This window comes from Herpailurus yagouaroundi, unplaced genomic scaffold, assembly GCF_014898765.1.
Source record: "Herpailurus yagouaroundi ecotype Mexico unplaced genomic scaffold, PumYag 184, whole genome shotgun sequence".
Taxonomy (NCBI): domain Eukaryota; kingdom Metazoa; phylum Chordata; class Mammalia; order Carnivora; family Felidae; genus Herpailurus; species Herpailurus yagouaroundi.
Genome location: NW_024412415.1, coordinates 9,446,733 through 9,464,811, shown reverse-complemented (window position 1 = coordinate 9,464,811; position 18,079 = coordinate 9,446,733). Strand labels below are relative to the sequence as shown.

The 18,079-nt window shown below is 46.4% G+C and overlaps 1 protein-coding gene and 1 long non-coding RNA gene across 14 annotated transcripts in view; one reads left to right on the top strand and one right to left on the bottom strand.

The window, feature by feature from the left end:
- STARD9 (StAR related lipid transfer domain containing 9) overlaps positions 1-18,079 on the bottom strand; it is a 123,433-nt gene that overhangs the window by 26,303 nt on the left and 79,051 nt on the right. For 8 of the 13 annotated variants that reach the window (XR_005795789.1, XM_040492409.1, XM_040492405.1 and 5 more), the window contains 9 exons: positions 16,908-16,985; positions 16,400-16,471; positions 13,892-14,071; positions 9,716-9,767; positions 9,258-9,395; positions 8,476-8,558; positions 8,239-8,342; positions 2,616-2,803; positions 1,683-2,181 (listed from right to left, as the gene is read on the bottom strand). Coding sequence is in view for 11 of the 13 variants with exons in the window: in XM_040492409.1 (XP_040348343.1) it covers positions 1,683-2,181; positions 2,616-2,803; positions 8,239-8,342; positions 8,476-8,558; positions 9,258-9,395; positions 9,716-9,767; positions 13,892-14,071; positions 16,400-16,471; positions 16,908-16,985 (1,394 nt within the window). In the remaining 2 variants the exon portion in view is untranslated. Of the gene's footprint in view, positions 1-1,682; positions 2,182-2,615; positions 2,804-8,238; positions 8,343-8,475; positions 9,066-9,257; positions 9,396-9,715; positions 9,768-13,891; positions 14,072-16,399; positions 16,472-16,907; positions 16,986-18,079 lie in introns of those variants that run through there. The other 5 variants (XM_040492408.1, XM_040492417.1, XM_040492410.1 and 2 more) reach the window with 4 other exon arrangements.
- Positions 8,563-16,393, top strand: LOC121041581 (uncharacterized). The gene is made up of 4 exons (XR_005795792.1): positions 8,563-8,670; positions 8,984-9,038; positions 14,765-14,882; positions 16,155-16,393. It is a non-coding gene; the product is annotated as an uncharacterized LOC121041581 (long non-coding RNA).

Sequence of the window (18,079 nt, the reverse complement as noted above, 5' to 3'; positions counted from 1 at the left end):
AGAAATTTGATATGGCCTAGGTTTTGGATTGTATCGAATAATTAATCTTAATTTTGTTAAGTGAATAATGAAATGTGGTTCGAAGAAAAGCTCTTATTTTTTTAAGTGTATACTTGATGTAGGATTGAAATGACACAGTATCTAAGAGTTGCTTTAAAAATACTTCATCGGGGGGCGCCTGGGTGGCACAGTTGGTTAAGCATCCGACTTCAGCCAGGTCACGATCTCGCGGTCCGCGAGTTTGAGCCCCGCGTCAGGCTCTGGGCTGATGGCTCAGAGCCTGGAGCCTGTTTCCGATTCTGTGTCTCCCTCTCTCTCTGCCCCTCCCCCGTTCATGCTCTGTCTCTCTCTGTTGCAAAAATAAATAAACGTTGAAAAAAAAAATTAAAAAAAAAAATACTTCATCAGGGGCACCTGGGTGGCTCAGTCGGTTAAGCGTCCGACTTCGGCTCAGGTCACGATCTCGCGGTCCGTGAGTTCGAGCCCTGCGTCAGGCTCTGTGCTGACTGCTCAGAGCCTGGAGCCTGTTTCAGATTCTGTGTCTCCCTCTCTTTCTGACCCTCCCCCGTTCATGCTCTGTCTCTCTCTGTCTCAAAAATAAATAAACGTTAAAAAAATTTTTTTTTTTTAAATTAAAAAAAAAAAATACTTCATCAGAGGGGAGACTAGGTGGCTCATTTGGTGAGGTGATCAACTCTTGTTTTCTGCCCAGGTCATGATCTCACAGTTTCGTGAGCTTGAGCCCTACACTGGGCTCTGTGCTAGTGGTGTGGAGCCTGCTTGGGATTCTCTTCTCCCTCTCTCTGCCCCTCCCCAACTTGTGCGCAGACGTGCTCGCTCGCTCTCTCAAAACAAACAAATAAAAATATTTCATCAGGAAAAGGAAGGAGAGGAGATTAAAGCAAGCATGGTAGATGTTGGAAACTCCTGAATGTGGGTGCTAGGGACACTATTCTCTCAACTTAGTCTATGTTTGAAAATTTTTGATAAAAGTCTTTAAAAAAAAAAAAAAGCCTGCCTGGTACTCTGAAGACCAGAGAGGTGAGCCAACAGAACCAAAAGGCGTGAAGTCTACACATACTATGGGCAAGGCTCTGAGGTAAGCCTGGAGGATACAGAGAAGTAGACACAGTCCCCTGCTCCACCCTCACCTTGACTGAATATAAGGAGTGAAGGGGAAAAGAAAAAAAAAAAAGAAGACCCCAAATTGGACCCAGGAATCAGCTAGTGTTCCACTAGCTTACCAGTTGGAAGGTAGGGTGAGGAAGCTCACTTGAGGTGGCAGGACAGGTGGAAGGGAGGGAGGAGAAGGAAGCGTGTGGGAACACAGTCCGGTGTGAGGCAAGAGGAGAGGGAGGTGGTGGCAGGACAAACACAAGGAATGTATGTGCACAGCCAGGGTCTAAAGAGCAGGTGAAAAATGAGGCTGAGATTCTCACTTGGAAGATATCACCAAAGTAGCAAGAGTGGCCACTCGGGGTGGGAGAAGAGAAAAGCCTAAGTCTTAGAAGATGTCACCTACAGAGAAAGAAGAGGGGAAAAGTGGTGGGAAAAAGAGGAGGAAGCAAATCTTTCCATTTCACAGACTGAGAAACCATGGCACTGGGAAGTGAAGAACACTGACTGGGCAACAAGGCTGTAAACCTCAGCCAGTGATTTCAGGTGACCACAGCTGGCTGTACCTGTGTAGCCTGGGCAAATACTGGCTGCAGAGCCTCTGGAGGCTCAAAGAACGGCAATCTGTCAGTCTGCTTCTGTGTTGAGATTCTCGGACCATGGCACCAGCACCAGGGAGCTGGTATGGGGGCTTCTGGGTGTGGTCATCCTGGAGCCCACACAATGCCTTGGGCTGCTCCAGTCCTGTCTGGGCCTCCAGCAGCCTCTGCTTCTTGATGATTCTCTCTAGCTGGGAGGAGGCTTTTCTTCGCCGGATGTCCCTCTGTGCTGCCCGAAGCACGTTCCTGCGCCCCAGCTGCAGTCGTACCTCCCTCTTCTGACTTCGGACCAGTGGGGGAGGCGGAGTCTCAAGATCTGTCTGGAGCCAAGCACCAGGTCGCACACAAGCCTCGAATTCTTTCTCTGCGATGTGGTCTTGCTGCTGTTGCTGTTGCTGCTGCTGCAAGCCAGCCAGCCGGGGCTCTTCTATGAGCAGCCACTGCTGGTCTGGGAACCAAAGACACCCTGAGAGAAGGTCAGCACCTCTCCCTGCCCGTGTGGCGTAGACTCACACAACTCTGGCTGTGGTTGGACCTGAATGGAGGGAAAGCCCTGGCCAAGATATGAGGGATGCCAGGCCCCCTTACCACAGGGCTAGGGAAGGAAGCCCCCAGGCATTAGCACATGCTGGGACAGGCACCAAAGCACAAATAAATGTGCACGTGAAGAGAGAGCAGGAGGTCCATCACTCTGAGGGGCAATAAGGAAGGTCGCTTCCTTAGTCTTGCTTCCAGCCCCTCATAAGAGCCCCTGGTTTCTAAAAGAGGGGAGAGAACACCTAATACCAAAGATTCCATCAAATCATAAAGGCAACAAAGGAGAGAATACAGAAGGATGCAGAAGCATGAAAATGAAGAGATGAGAAGGTGAAGCAAACACAGTGAGCAGTGGGCACCTACTGTCTTTAATTTGCCGGCTGAGGTGTGCTTGGTCGAACTCCAGTTCCTGTCTGGCTCTAATCTGTCCTGCTAGGATCCGCTGCCTCAAATCCCCCATGTAGTGCTGGTGCTGAATCGGGGCCCTGTGGGGCGCCTCTCCAGCCCCCAGTGGCTGGCGGTCCTGGTCGCTCTGCTCTTCCAGCACTTTCCTATCACAGAGGGGCCGGGGTTACCCAAGGGAAATGCAAGCCCAGTTCAGGGCAAACCAGTGGTAGTCTAAGCTTTTCTGAGAGAGCCATGAATTCAACAGGGCAGAGAGGGCTTTGAACTTCTAGCAACTTGAGACACACACTGTCCCAGGCACGCTGTCACAGGCAGCTCATGATGTCACAGTGAAGGAGGGGAGAATGGTCCTCAGACTAGCATATCCTTAGACTGTGAGTCTACCAGAAACACAAGTTCATTCTAGTTAAGGAAAATAACCAGGAAAGTAAAGCAGCTTTAAAAAACAAAAACATTTTAGCTAAATCAAGGAGCTTTGGCCTTTAAAAAAGAATAAAAGGTATCTGCTCAAAATGTGCTGGAAACAGAGTAGAGGCAGAAGCTCCAACAACCACCGTGGGAATAGAAACTCCCCTACATGTTCATCATGCATCTCTGTTTTCTGAAACAGAAACACTCTGTGACATGAGAGTAGGAAGAAGGTAGCCAATCTAGAGGAAAGAGATTTATATGCACTGAGACCCAGAGGACGGCTGGTCTCCACTCAAGGGCTATTCTCAGTGAATGAGCCCAAGAATAGGGCTCATGAGTTTCAGGTTGTACCATAACTTTGGAGATATACACTGAAGTATTTACTGGTGAAATTGGGATTTGTTCAAATCCAGTGTGGGGGACAGTAGGGGAAAGTGGAAAGGGAGTGGGGATATAAACGAAACAAGATTAGCCATGACTTGATCACTAGTAGTGTATTTGGAATTATACATAATACAAAGTTTAAAAAGAATTCTGGATTGCAGTCATGCTTTATTCTGCCTTCAGGTACCTGTGTGGCCGTGGATGAGTCATAGCCTTCTTCAGAAGACCGACAGCTTCTCCCTGCATGGCTTTTCCCAGGGTCACACATGGCCTCCTATGCAAGGACCTCACATGCTGTTTCTGCAGGGTCTCCCCATCTCCGTCATTCAGGTTCATTCATTCCTTCCTTTCTTCCTTCCTCCCTTTGTCTCTCTTTTCCTCCCTCCCTCCTGCCTGCCTTCCTTCCTTCTTAATGTTTGTTTTTGAGAGGGAGAGTGCATGTGTGAGTCAGGGAGGGGCAGAGAGACAGGGAGACAGAGAATTTGGAAGCAGACACCGTGCTGTCAGTGCAAAGTCCAACATGGGACTCAAACCCACTAACTGTGAGATGATGACGTGAGCCAAAGTTGGACACTCAACCGGCTGAGCCACCAGGCGCCCCTCTGTCGTTCAGATTTCTAAAAGAGCCACTGCATGGGCATTCCAGGGTGGTGGCCCTAGGGAGTAGGGAGTGACTAGAAGGGCTTGGGAGCTGCCACAGGCTAACAAAAGAGTCTGCATCTGCTCTCCCTTAGCCAGTCCTTAGCACTCATTCCAGTCCAAGGATGCCCTGACTCTCAAGGCCCATTTACTGACTTGACATTAGACAGTCGGAGCAGTGCTCCGGGCAGGGGTGGGGGGTGGGGGGGAGGGGTTCACCCAGCTTAAATTTACTACTTTGTAGAGAAGAATGAAATCACAGAGGGTATATCAAAGCAGAGGTCCATAAATTATAGCCTGTGAACCAAATGTGGTCTGTTGCCTATCTTTGTGAATAGTGTTATTGGAACACTCATTCGTTTATGAGTGTTTATATCTAGGCTGCTTGTGCAGCTGCGGCAGAGACTGTATGGCCCACAAACCCTAAAATACTATCTGGTAAAAATAACAACAACAAAACACAAACCAACTGTCTAGTTCTTTACTAGTTTGCTGCCTTTTGTCTTAGAAGAAATTAAGATTTCTTAATGCAGCCTTAAGAGGAGAGTGAAGGATGGATGGCGGGGGGGGGGGGGGGTACGAAGTGACACGATGGCAATGTCCTCCCTGGGAAGGAGTCTGGGAGGGGACTCAATCTACAATGGGCCCAAGAACTGGGACAGGCCCAGATACTTGAATGCGTGTGTCCTGGGGGAGACTGGCTCTGACTACTATGGGCAAAAGGCCAAATACACACAGTGGAATATACAGGAAAGAGGAAAGGCACTCTGTTCATATGTGAGGCAAAAGGCTAAGGACAGCAGTTAGAACAGAAAAGCAGTTAACACCACACAAAGAGAAAAGGTGCTAATGGGAAACAGATTATACATATGTTTGTATGCATGCTAGATTACCGCTCCAAAATTTGTCTGACCACAGACATGGCTGAATTACAAGCATGAGCCCATAAGAGGGTCTTGGACAAACTCAGCTAAAGTCCAGACCATCAGACGCAAGGAGCAGGGGAGGTACCTTTATTCTTAATCCCCAGAGAGTATTCAGCTTCCTTCTCTGCCTGTCTCACAACCCTCAGATTCACAATTTGCTTCTCCACAGAAGAGGGTTCCCTCTACCCTTCCCCTAGGGAAGCAGCAGCTAGCCAGTTAGCTTCTGCTGACCCAATGCAGCTTCCTTCATGCACCAACAAGACCTGCACAGGGAAGCTGTCTGAGATGTTCACTATAGACCCAGCACATTCACCTGAGATGGCCACACGCCATCAGAATAAAAATGGCTCCTCTGCTAAGCACATCAGTCAAGTTCCCAGAAAGCAGGTTGGGGGTGGGGGAGTGGGGGAAGCAACCTTATGTTACATGTCCGGGCTTATTACTACTGGCAAGTCTTCATTTATCTGCCAGCCAAGGACCTCTGTCTCTGTCAGATGACTGCCCTTCATCTTAGGTGGCTCCAGCATCTCCCCACTGCTGCCTGGTCACCTGCCTGCCAGGACTCCATCACGCCCTCCCCCGCCCTCTCTCCCAGCTGCTTGGAGGCCTGACAGCTTCTGCAGCAGAATGCAGCAGCGGGTACTCACTAAGGCAACAGTGCCAGTGGCAGCAGCGACAGGGTCTCCCAGGCTCTAAGCACTTAAGGTTAAGCCCCCCAAATTCCAAAGAGGAAAATGCAAAAAAAAAAAAAAACAAAAACAAAAAAAAAAAAAAAAAAAACAGTTTTCAAAGACAAACTCCTCTCTGGTCCAGGTCACTGCTGCAAGGGATAAAAACAGACAGGTTGACCAATCCCCTCTGGCTCTGGAGTCAGCTCCACCTTTGCAGGCTCCCTGTGAGTGCTCCCCCAGAGAGAAAAATGAGAGAAGAAAATTCTAGGACAAGGGGAGGCTCTGGAGCTAAGCCCACCAGAGCAGAGGAGACTCTTATGGAGACACAGCCACACACACAGTCTGGGAGCCCAGCTGACGACATACAGTGTTCTCTCTCACGGGTTCTCTCCCTGGTCCCTCTGCCCAATCACAGGCTTGAGGCCCATACCACCCCACTTCCACCAGGGGCTGGCACACAGATGCTGACTATGGTAGCTGCGTAGGACCAGCCCAGCCCACGGACTCCTGGAGCTGGTGCTAAAGACTGGAGGCAGCAAGTGGGAGAGGCCTTGATTCTTCAATCCCTCTCTGTCCTCTCCAAATGAAAGGGTGCATTCTTGATGTTACTGAAAGGTCACACCAGTGCCCCTGGGGCTAGAGAGCCCGAGAAGACCTTTAAAAGGCAGGAGAAGGGGGCAGCTGGGTGGCTCAGTCAGTTAAGCGTCCGACTTCGGCTCAGGTCATGATCTCATGGTTCATGGGTTCGGGCCCTGCGTCGGGCTCTGTGCTGACAGCTCGGAGCCTGGAGCCTACTTCAGATTCTGTGTCTCCCCCTCTCTCTACCCTTCCCCTGCTCATGCTCTGTGTCTCTCTGTCTCTCAATAATAAATAAAAGTTAAAAAAAAAAAAAAAAGGCAGGAGAAGACCAGTGTTCTCTAGGGTGGATGGGTCAGCTGAGATGAGGTGGGAGGACAGGAAAACAAAAGGGAGATTATGTACCTGGGCAGCTCGGCACAAGGGCCTTCAGCAGCGGGGCTGGGAGTGCCAGGCAGAAGGCAGAGCTCTCCACGTGCACTTGCTCTTTCAAACCCTATCATGAGGACCTCCCAGAGACAAATGGTAGTATCCTTACTTAGAGGTGAGGGACTAGGCTCAGAGACTCAGTAACTTGCTTAAGGCCAAAAAGCTTTTACTTCATAATTCCAGGATGTCAAGGAGCTTTATCCAACTCCAAGATAACTCTTCAACCTCACAGCTCATTAAGTTGCAGAGCTGTTCTCTGTAAATCTCTGAACTCTGGGAAAGATCTCCAATGCGTCTTCCCACAGTAGAAATCTTACCTAAGACAAGACCTCCTCTCATGACTGTACTCTCATGAAACAAGACCTCCAGCAGCTCCTTACTCCACCTTGGCCTTGATATGTTCCAGCTGTGTCACCTCTCCCACTTTCCCTGTCACCCCACAGAGCCCCCGGTCACGCAACACTGGAGTCCTCCTGCCTGAGACTCTGGTGCCTCGTCCTTCCATCCTCAGTAGCCCACATGTGAGGACTTGCCTGCTATTCATGCATCGCAGCACTCTGCCCCTACATCCAACACCCCTCACCACCAATGTCAGACCAAGACTTTTCATCAGCTGCCAGCAAATGTTCCTGGTCTAAGAAAAGAGCAGCTAGATTCCCTGGAAGGGGAATAGCCAGGGGAAATAGCCATCATAATCTCCCAGGAACCCTGGCCTCAGTGCTGGGCAGCCTCCCAACACCAGTGGTCTCACAGACAGTGGGTGTCCTGCTGACATTTTCTACAGAACATCCCCAAGTAAGAGGCTACTTTGGCTTACAGGACCAGAAGGGTACCACTGTTCACAGTATCAAACCTACGAGACATGTAGATCTGGGAAGGGGATTCTGTGGAGAAATAGATGAAGGACTGTGAAGAAGAAAATTAATGGCCACCAATCACATATAAAACTTTGATTCCATGTTTTCACGATCACAATGCAGGCAAAGTGGGTATGAGAGGGCAGAACGCCAAGATATTTTCATATTGTTCTGAGAGTTCCTGACCCTCTTATGTGTAGTTCTGGACCCTTTGGTATTGAGAAAAGAAAGGATTCTCAGTCACAGACTATCTTTAAAAACTCAGAGGAAGCCACAGTCCTGAAAGTTGACACACCTTGTGACCTCACACACAGGCCAGCCAGAATTTAAAGGGGCACATGGGGAGGTAAGTTCAGAAGCAGTCTCAAAGTTATGTACAAACATGTCATGTTCAAATCTTGCTGACAGAAGAAACTGGCAACAGGAAACATCAAATGATATATACTCCTTTCAGTGATGATGGAAGTTGTAATAACAAACAGGAAATGAATGAGGGCTAAGACTGCTTCCCTGCCAACTAGAAGCTAAGCAGCTAGTTCAGTAACATTCCATCACTTGCACAAGTTGGTTGAGACCAGGCCTCATTCAGAGCTTGGCTATTATACTCACTTCCTCCCTGCTCCATGTTGTAATAGACTAAGAAGTAAGAACAGTAGGTTCCATAGCAAAATGAGCACAAGTTTCTCACCTCTCCTTCCAAAGCAAAGGGCAGAGACCCAACCGGGAGGCAGTGACATCTCCATCCAAATCCAACCATTCCAAAGAGCCATTGCCACCGACAACCTCTCCGACCTGGGAACGAGGAATGAGCGCGGTAAGGCTGCTATCACCACCCCCACCCCAAGAGAACCAGATAAAGCTCAAACTTGTCCCTTTGACAGGATCAGGGTGGCTGGCAGTCACCTTGAAAACACAGCACACTAACCTGCCTTCTCTGCCGCAGGACAGCGGCCTCTGCTGGGTGGTTGAATCGGAACTTCTGTGCTTTCCCCAGCGTTATGACTGCTCCTGTGGCAGAGACAGGGGAGAATGAACCAACAGCTCACGTTCTCCGTATGTATTATGTGCAGGGTGCCCTTCTGAGAGACAAAGTCCTGCCCCCAACAAGCTTATAACTTAGGTGAGTCAATAAGATATGTATTCATTGGATATCCCACAGCATATGTACTGAACTAACAAAATGAACAGGAGGAGTTCTGCTATTCTGAGGGAAAGCAAAATGAGTTCCTCGTGGACTAGTTAGGGAATGCTTCATGGAAGAGGGGGAATGTAAGCTTAGCGTCAAAGGAAAGATGGAATTTGAACAGATTAATAATAGTAGTAATAGTAATAGTGATAATGAGTATTTACTAGGTGACAAGAATACTGTTAAGAACATTACACAAATTAACTCATTCAGTCTTCACAACAATTCTCTTATCGCCATTTTACAGATGAGAAAATTGATGTCCAGAGACTTTCCCAAGGACACAGAGCTAGCAAACACAGGTAGAGATTTCAGAGAGTCATTCTCCACCTTGGGACCTGGAATTGGGGCCTTGGGAAGAGGATGGTATTAGGAAATCTTCAGATCTTCAGATCTCTGGGTGCAGAGGATAAGTATCCCATGTTTAAAGCCTGCTTCACTGAGTTCTGTGGGTTTGGCCCACGAGAAGGAAGCTAGTTCATCACTTATCCCGGTATAAACAGGGCTATAAACAGTCTTACCTTGGGTCAGACGACAGGAGGCAGTGACCTCCCGGCCATTGACTGTGCAGCGGGCCCCCTGGGCAGGCCGCAGAATGACTACCCCACAGGCACTCGTGATAGTGCAGTGGTCTCTCTCAATCCACTGCCCCTGCAGAACTACACAAGAGATGGGGGTCACGTGGGTGGGGAAACAACCCAGGGAAACACCATTTCTGCGAGATCAGAATCCACATCTAGAAGATCATACATTATGACAAGAGAGGAAGAGCCACCCAGATCTGGATTCTCCCATGGTGTGGATCTACTCCTATCATGTCCCTGACACACAACAACCACCACAATGTAGCAACAAAAGAGTAATAGCCCCTTGATCCTCAAGGATTCCTTCCTCTCAGAGCATCATCAGGTTCCTCTAAAGAGACCAGTCAGGCATGAGTATCCACCACAGTGTCAGACCCAGATGCTCTATCACTTACCAATGTCCTGTTCCTGATCTGAGTCAATCCTTCCTATTTTTGTTGTCCCCTCCTAAAAGGAAAAACAAAGCCCTTTAAATGAGAATAAAGGGGCGCCTGGGTGGCGCAGTCGGTTAAGCGTCCGACTTCAGCCAGGTCACGATCTCGCGGTCCGTGAGTTCGAGCCCCGCGTCGGGCTCTGGGCTGATGGCTCAGAGCGTGGAGCCTGTTTCCGATTCTGTGTCTCCCTCTCTCTCTGCCCCTCCCCCGTTCATGCTCTGTCTCTCTCTGTCCCAAAAATAAATAAACGTTGAAAAAAAAAATTTAAAAAAAAAATAATAAATAAATGAGAATAAAAAGGGACACAGCCTGCCCCCAAAGCAGAACCCACCTGGTGGAGTGTTATCACTGTCTCCCCATGCCCACCCCAGCCTTTCCCACACACTTCTCAACTTTGGTCCAGGTTGTTCTGACTGCTCTGCCCACCCACAGCAGCCCAGGAAGCTCCTGAGAAGGCAGGAGCAAAAAATACAGAAAAAAGCAGCACCAGCTCTTTGCAAAGTCAACTAGTGTTGACAAACTCCTTTCTGTCCCATGGCCTGATGTTAGGGAACAGTCATGGCTGTCGGTCAGATATTCTCCAGTCCGAGGAAGAGGGCGCAAAGGCAGAGCTTTTCTCTAGGGACTAAGGTTGGTGTGGTCCAAGTTTGGTCCATTTAGTCTCCAAGAGACACATATTTTACGAAGATGTATGGAGCACAAGATTTTTAACTTCTTGGTCCACAAATGAAGTTTGAGAGATACCAGATTTTAAGAAGGGTAAAGCACAAATGGGAGAAAAGCATGTCTAGAATCAAAAAGGACTAGAAGAGAGTGTAAGGAGGGGAAAAAGGAGTTAGCATAAACAAATTACTGGGTTAGTAGAAAACAGGGCCTTTTGGCCCTTGGATTACAGCAATTCTTTTAAGAACACGTAGCTCTGTTTGTAGAAGGCAGCACTATGACAACAAGGATGCTGAGTTTAGATACATATTTATCAGGTATTGAATAACCATCCACTATGTCCCAGGCATTGCAGTGAGTGCTTTACAGACATCTCTTATTTAATCCTTGAGCAACCTAAAATATACTCATTATCCCCCTTTTATATATAAGGAATCTGAAGCTGATGGGGAAAGTTGCTCAGGGAGCCTATACACTAAATAAGAGAGCCATGGCTGGGGCATCCGGGTGATTCAACCGGTTCAACGTCTGAGTTGGTTAAATGTTAAAGGTCATGATCTTGTAGTCTGACTTTTGAGCCCTGCGTCAGGCTCTGTGCTGACAGATCAGAGCCTGGAGCCTGCTTCGGGTTCTGCGTCTCCCTCTTTCTCTCCCCCTCCCCCAACTTGTGCTTGTTCTCTGTCTTTCTGTCTTTCTCTCTCTCAAAAATAAATAAACATTAAAAATATTTTAAGAGGCACCTGGGTGGCTCAGTTGGTTAAGCATGTCTGACTCCTGGTTTTGGCTCAGGTTATGATCTCACGGTTTCATGAGTTCAAGCCCCACATCAGGCTCCAAGCTGACTGTGCAGAGCCTGCTTGGAATTCTCTCTCACTCTCTTTCTGCCCCTCCTCCATTTGTACTGTCTGTTTCTCTCTCAAAATAAATAAATAACTTTAAAAAATTTTATTAGAAAAAAAAATTTAAATAGGAGAGCCATGGCTAGAATTGAGGTCTCTCTGGGCCTGAGCCCATGCTTGTCCAGCCTCACCATACCACCTCCCTCGTAACTGGAAGTGACCAGAGAGTTTCCCACCTGTTTTCACTGTCAGCAGCCAGAAGGGGGGTGTCCCTGCAGCTCCCCAAAAATAGCTGGTGAGAAGGCAGCCTCTTAGAAGCAATGAATGAGACTCTGGCCTCACTGTGCTTCCCAGCACCCCCAGACAGCCAGAGCCCAGCCTTTCCTGCTCAGCCACACAAACAAATGGATGCTGGCCTCCACAAATACCATCAAACAAAATCGAGGAAAAGGGGTCAGGACCCCTTGGGTTCAGGGTCAGTCCTGATGATGAAATGCATTCCTCACAGTATATCACAACTTCTACATCGACAGGGAAGAAACTACCAAGAAAAACACAAAGGCATCTCATTTAACAAGGACTGAGATGATAGCTGTGCTTACTGCCCCCTCTGTTTCTTTATGCAGGGAGAGTGAACAGCATGAAGATGAAGTCCAGGATACCAGTAACCTGTGCTCCACCCACCCTTCCCTCTGTCCATCCAAGGTACTTCCCAAGGTGACCCAAGGGAAAAGAGCTTCCAGAGCAACGCTAGAGATTCGTGACAGGTCTATAACCAAGTTAGGAAAGCAAACAAAAATACAGAGATTCTTGAGTGATTACTGCTATACCATTACCCAAAATAGGATCTAAACCAACAAAAAGGGAAAAAATGCAGAAATGCCAGGATTAGAACTAGACTAAAACCTCACCCCCCAGGTTCACTGGGAATGCATCTAGGAGGGGGGACCACCCTCAGTGTGCACAGACCCCACACTGAAAACCAGCGCTCCCAACATTCAGATGAGGCCTGTGCTCACCTCTCCTCTCTGATTCAATCTGAGTCATGTCCTTTAACCCTCTGCTGCCACACTTAGCTCTACCACATGACGTCTAGCTTCACCTGCTCACTCCACATCCACTCAATACATCAGATCATTTCTGTTCAAATATTAACCATTTCAATCCACTGGTCTCTTCCTGACCTCCAACCTCGCCCTATGGTTCTAATAGAAGGATTGATAGACAGCCTTTGGTATTCAAATCTGTTTTTTAGGTAACAGCTTCTGCCTGAGGCATTTTCACAGAGCTAATTTATACTCTGTGTGTCGGAAAATAAGCTACTTTAACTTTCTGAGAGGCTCAGTTTCTGACAACTTCCCTGAGGGCTTATCCTAAGAACACAGACTTTCTAAACAGGATGAGCTTTGCTAACATTTCGCTACCATATACACTGCAGTGTTAGGAGCCTGATTTCTCCAGGGATGAGAGCAGTGTTACATACCCCTCATAAGCCCTGTTCCTTTCAAACGGCAGCTGGGGACAATTAGGAGAACGAAGACTGGATTTTCAGTGAGCGTAGGGATTTTGGCCACATACAGTATGTTCTGTCATCCACAGGGAATGTCCTTTTATAGGAGGACAAATACTTTTGATGAGGACAGGGTATGAATGACTACCAGTGGGCACTACATCTCAAAATGCTTCATTTAGAAATGAGGACCTGCTTCCATGTGACAAAGAACCAGGTGATCCAGATCCTTCTTGGAAGGCAGGAGTTTGTTCCACTGTTCCAGATGGCTGCATGTTGTGCCCTGCCCTGCCCCACCCTGCTGGCCCACCAGCGCTCTGGGGTCTTCCTCACGCTTTTTTTTTTTTCTTTTTTTTCTTTTTTTTTAATCTACTTAGCGCATGCTGGGGAGGGACAGAGAGAGAGGGATAGAGAGAATCCCAAGCAGGTTCTGCACTATCAGTGCAGAGCCCGTTGTGGAGCTTGAACCCACAAACCTCAAGATCATGACCCGAGCTGAAATCCAGAGTGGCATGCTCAACAAACCGAGCCACCCAGGTGCCACATCCCTCATGCTTTCTTTAAGCTATCTATATCTACTTTCATTTGCCTCTCTTCTTTCCCTGGCAAACCTAGTAATGAGAAGCAGGAGGTTGAGGAGTGGGGAGATACGAGAAGGAAACTGTTTCAGATCTTGAGTCCCTCTTTAGCCTCTGAAAGCTGTCTGTGAGCAGCTTGTATGTGCAGAGCTCAGGAGTGCTAACCGCTTTTCCAGGTTAGGATTTTACCTCCATGCCTGCACCTCCGTGCTTCAGGAAGCCAGAAAAGGAATACAAGCAGCATCATTCTTACTTTAAAATGATGAAATTAAATCACAGAGAACAAAAGTAAGTTATATAAGAGCAATAGTAGCAGCCACAGAAAAACAAGTAATTGTTCTGATTCCCAGTTTTTTGCTCTAATCATACAAAAGCAAACAAATCAATCACCCTTGGCTGGCTAGCCCATTTTCCAGAGGGCAAACCTGAACACAGCTCTGTGGCATCTGACTCAATTCGTAGATGCATGGCTACTGCATTTGGCTTCTCCCTCCTTGACTCTGGAGCCAGTGGCTCAGGGAAGGAGGCAATGCACCAGCCTGCTCACCTTGAGGTGATACAGCACGACTCCTGTGCTGAGTACATCATCCTCCAAGGCCATCAAGTGTGGCAGACTGGAGTCAATGACCACTCCAGCCCGCCTCCTGTTGATGTCCACTCTGTAATGCTCCAGGAGGGCCTTCCACTCATTCCACTTCCGGGTCCAGTCTTTAGTCAGCTGGTCTATCTGCAGAGAGACAGGAGGCAGTTTTAGATGCCCAACGGTCCACGGAGCAGACATAAGGTCAGAAGTCATCCTGCTCTGATTCCTCATGGCATTCCTTCCTCACCTTCTTCACTGTTACTATTCAAAGCTCCACAAAGGCCCTTGCACCTCCTATGTGAGCTGTTTCCAAAATTTCTTCAATAAGCAAGAGTTACTTTTATAAACTCCCTCAGTAAAGGGTATTCTTAAAGTTTTCTTCAACAAACATGTATTGTTTTTATAACTCGAAAAAATGCCATAAATGTTATTTTGTTTTATTATTTGAGATGTTATTCATACATGTATGTTTACAACTCCCCTTTTCCCCATCCTTCTTCTATGTGATCCATACTGGGAATCCTTTTATGACCTAACACTTCTTTCTCAAGGTGTAGAACCTCAAATCCTAATATAAGCTTGTATCAGGCTCAAAGATACACAAAGCATCAAGATGAATCTCCTCAGGTAGAAAGAAGACTATAAGAAACTGGTCTAAAAGAACATGTAATAACAACAATAAAATACTAAGGGCTTACTATATATCAGGAACAGAGTTTAAATATATATAATATAGCAAATTACAGGCCTTAAGCTAAGGCCATTTGGGGAATGTGAATGAACAATGTTGAGTATAAGGTGCTTTTTTTTCTTCTTTTGGTGGAAATTAATGTCCAGGCAGAAAAGTTATCCTGGGAATGGAAGAACTGAGGAAGCCCAGGAAAAGGACCTGGATTCAGCTAAGTACTTTTCATAAAGAGAGAACGTGAGAAAAAACAAAGTATGCCAAGTTTAGGTACAAGTGTTTTATGTACCCTAGAAATGTCATTTTTAACATTATAATCATTGAGTTGAAGTCTGCAAAGAGCGAAACTACCAGGTACTGCGAAGAGCTGGGTTGGATTAGGACCCAGCAGAGGTGAGCAGCAGTGCATTGTGGCTTACAGTTTAGCCAGCCTGGCTCAGGTAACTGGAAGTACCCCTTCTGGCTGGCTTTCATCACCTACCCCTACAAAGCCTAAGGTCAGAAGGCCAGCAAGTGGCAGATTCGAGTCCAGGTCTGCCAGAATGTATAATGGAGTGATTTTGACTCTGTCCTTCATCTCTTATATACACAGGGGTGGTATTTTCTGAACCAAAAATCAGAACATATATTTAAACACAGAATTTTTGAGAGATATCTGGATGCGTGATGTAGTCCCAAAGTTTAGTCTGGGTAACAAAATATTGACATAGCCAGGATACTTTATAATGGATAAGGATGAGGCGACAGAATACCAGGAATTGGGACATTTGGTTGTGGTATCTAAATCGAACCTGTCACCAAACAATGCCTGCCATTTCTTCCTCACAAATGTCTCCAGGAATCACCATGTAACCTAACCTCCCCACATGTCTTGTCCTCACGTTCACAGGGTCACAAAATCAGTCTCTTTCCTGGTTGGTCTGCTTCCAGTCTTCCCTCTCTTCAATTAGTCCTACATACAACTGTCATATTAAATGTCACCAATAGACTCCATTATTATGTCGCCCAACCTGGTTCAAGAAGCCATGATTAATCCTGTGTACGTCAAATTCAAACCTCCTAAACTGGCCCTAACATTACCTCCACTACTCTCTTCCATGAGCACCTATTCTCGCCAGCTCAGTCTTCCTCACACTCTGTGCTTCCACGTGGCCTCCCACACCAGTTCATTCTTTTGGTTCCATGCCTTTTCTTATGTTATCCCACCCTCACCCAAAATGTCATACCCCTTTCTCCCTATCTAACACAATCCACTGATTTTTCAAGGTCTAGTTCAACTTCTCTAGCTTCCAGCGTTGTGATGCCTGCACTGAAAATTCCAAGCCATATTGATTTCTTCCTTCCCTAAGCTCTTTTCATATAACTCGTATAGTTCATTTCATTTAACCATTCTCTAAGTGTGTTTCCAACTAGACTGCAAGCCACTTGAGGGAAGGAACTTCTTTGTATCTCTGGAAGCATCATGCTGAGCACCTATTTGGTACTCAACGAATACATGTCAGTTAGTTGATTTTTTTGACTGGAAAATATATTTTTTTCTAGGCTACTGTCCCTATCCAAAGGAAGTTATCATGAACCCCTAAGAGAACAAAACAAAGAAAGCCAGTCACCATCCCCTAAGGCAAACACACTCCCCACTCAAGGCTCAGTGGAGACAACTGTCTCTAAACTAGATAGAACCTCTCCGTCCTGAGGAGGGAGCAGTCTTGACTGAGGAATAATGGGAGGAGATGAGACCCACTACCAGGGTGATATAAACCACAAATGAGTCCACCCAACAAACCCACCTTCAATTCATTTTGGAGAACCAGCTCCTTCAGATTCTCATCCTTTTCCTCATTCAATGAACTGAAGTTTCTCTGCACAAAGAGAAAGATGTGCTTCATGGGTCTCACCCTTACTCTTATGAAGGAAAAGAAGGGAAGATTAAAAAAAAAAAACGACCTTATCATTAAAATCAGAAACAAATCAGAAGCTTAAATATTGGGGATCAATTTGGTACAAAGAAGGAAAATTCAAAGAAATTCTTCTGGAGGGGCCCATTCTCTTAATCCTCCTACACACAGAATAACAGCCATTCAGGCAATTGTCCTTTGGACAGCAAAGATGATATATTGATGATGCCCACCCCATCCGAAACTACTCAGGTAATCAGAGTAATCTAAGTCCTGTCTTTGTTCCTGACTCTGTCCTACAAGTGTCACTTAAGTGAAAGCACAAAATGCAGCAGAGCTCAGCTTCCATGCAGAAGAAAAGCAGGTTTTGTGTACAGAAAAGTTCCGATTGCCTGAATACCAGTTCGAAGCTCAACAGCATGGCTTTTAGTCTTCTGATCTCCTCCCTGAGTTCTCGGATCAGTTTTATATTGGCATCCTGAAACATAAAAAACTTGGTCACCACTGATTGATATCAGGCCTCAACCAGCTTTAAAATAAAACAGAGAATTAGTTCAGAAAAAGTGGTTTACTCCTTTGGAGTAACTTCTGAGGCAGTCTTCTCAAAGTATGATCCCAGAACCCTAACAACTTTACCTAAAAACTTGTTAGAAATGCAAATTCTGCCCCCCACCAACACCTACCGAATCAGAAACTCTTGAGGGCCAGAGCCCAGTTGTGGTTTAACCAACCCTCAAGGAGTTAATTCTGATCAAGTATGAGAATCAGTGTCCTTGAGCAGGAGGTTGACAGGTAACCCAAAAAGCAGCACAGATAGGTGGTAGATGTTGGCCTTCCTATAGTGTGACTGAATTTAGTACCTACTTAATTACATTGCCTTTTAAAACAGTTCATAAATGGGCTATAAAGGTCTAGCCACCAGTTTATGATTCCTGCCCTGAAACTTTTCACTGAAACTGCAAAGATAAGGAATTTTTCATTATTAATCAACTTTCAAAACTATTAAATTCCTTACAAGCCCCTTTTAGCCCGAAACAGAGAAATTACTGCAGTTTGCATAGAAAAGAAAGAAAACAGGGGTGCCTGGGTGGCTCGGTTGGTCAAGCGTCCAACTCCTGGTTTCAACTCAGGTTATGAAACCTTGTGGTTTCATGGGGATAGTCCCCTTGTCAGGCTCCACAATGATAGTACAGAGCCTGCTTGGGATTCTCTGTCTCCCTCTCTATCTGCCCCTCCACCACTCACACTGTCTCTGTCTCTCTCAAAATAAACAAACTTAAAAAAAAAAAAAGAAAAAGAAAAGATATAAAACAGAAGCATACATCAACATAAACTCAAAATAAAAGCAATAAACACAGAAACTTTTAAATGATCTCCCTTAAGGTGGCAGTGGTACACCAGGGATGGCCTCAGAGAAGTATCTAAAATAAACTATTCAAAAAGGCAACCGAAATGGAGTCAGTAAAGATATGGGAGAAGGGTATGACTCTGAAACAAAGAATTTCACTCTTTCTTTATTTGGAGAAGGTCAAGCAGGTTGAGGTGACTGTAAGGAGAAAGAAATCAGTGAGA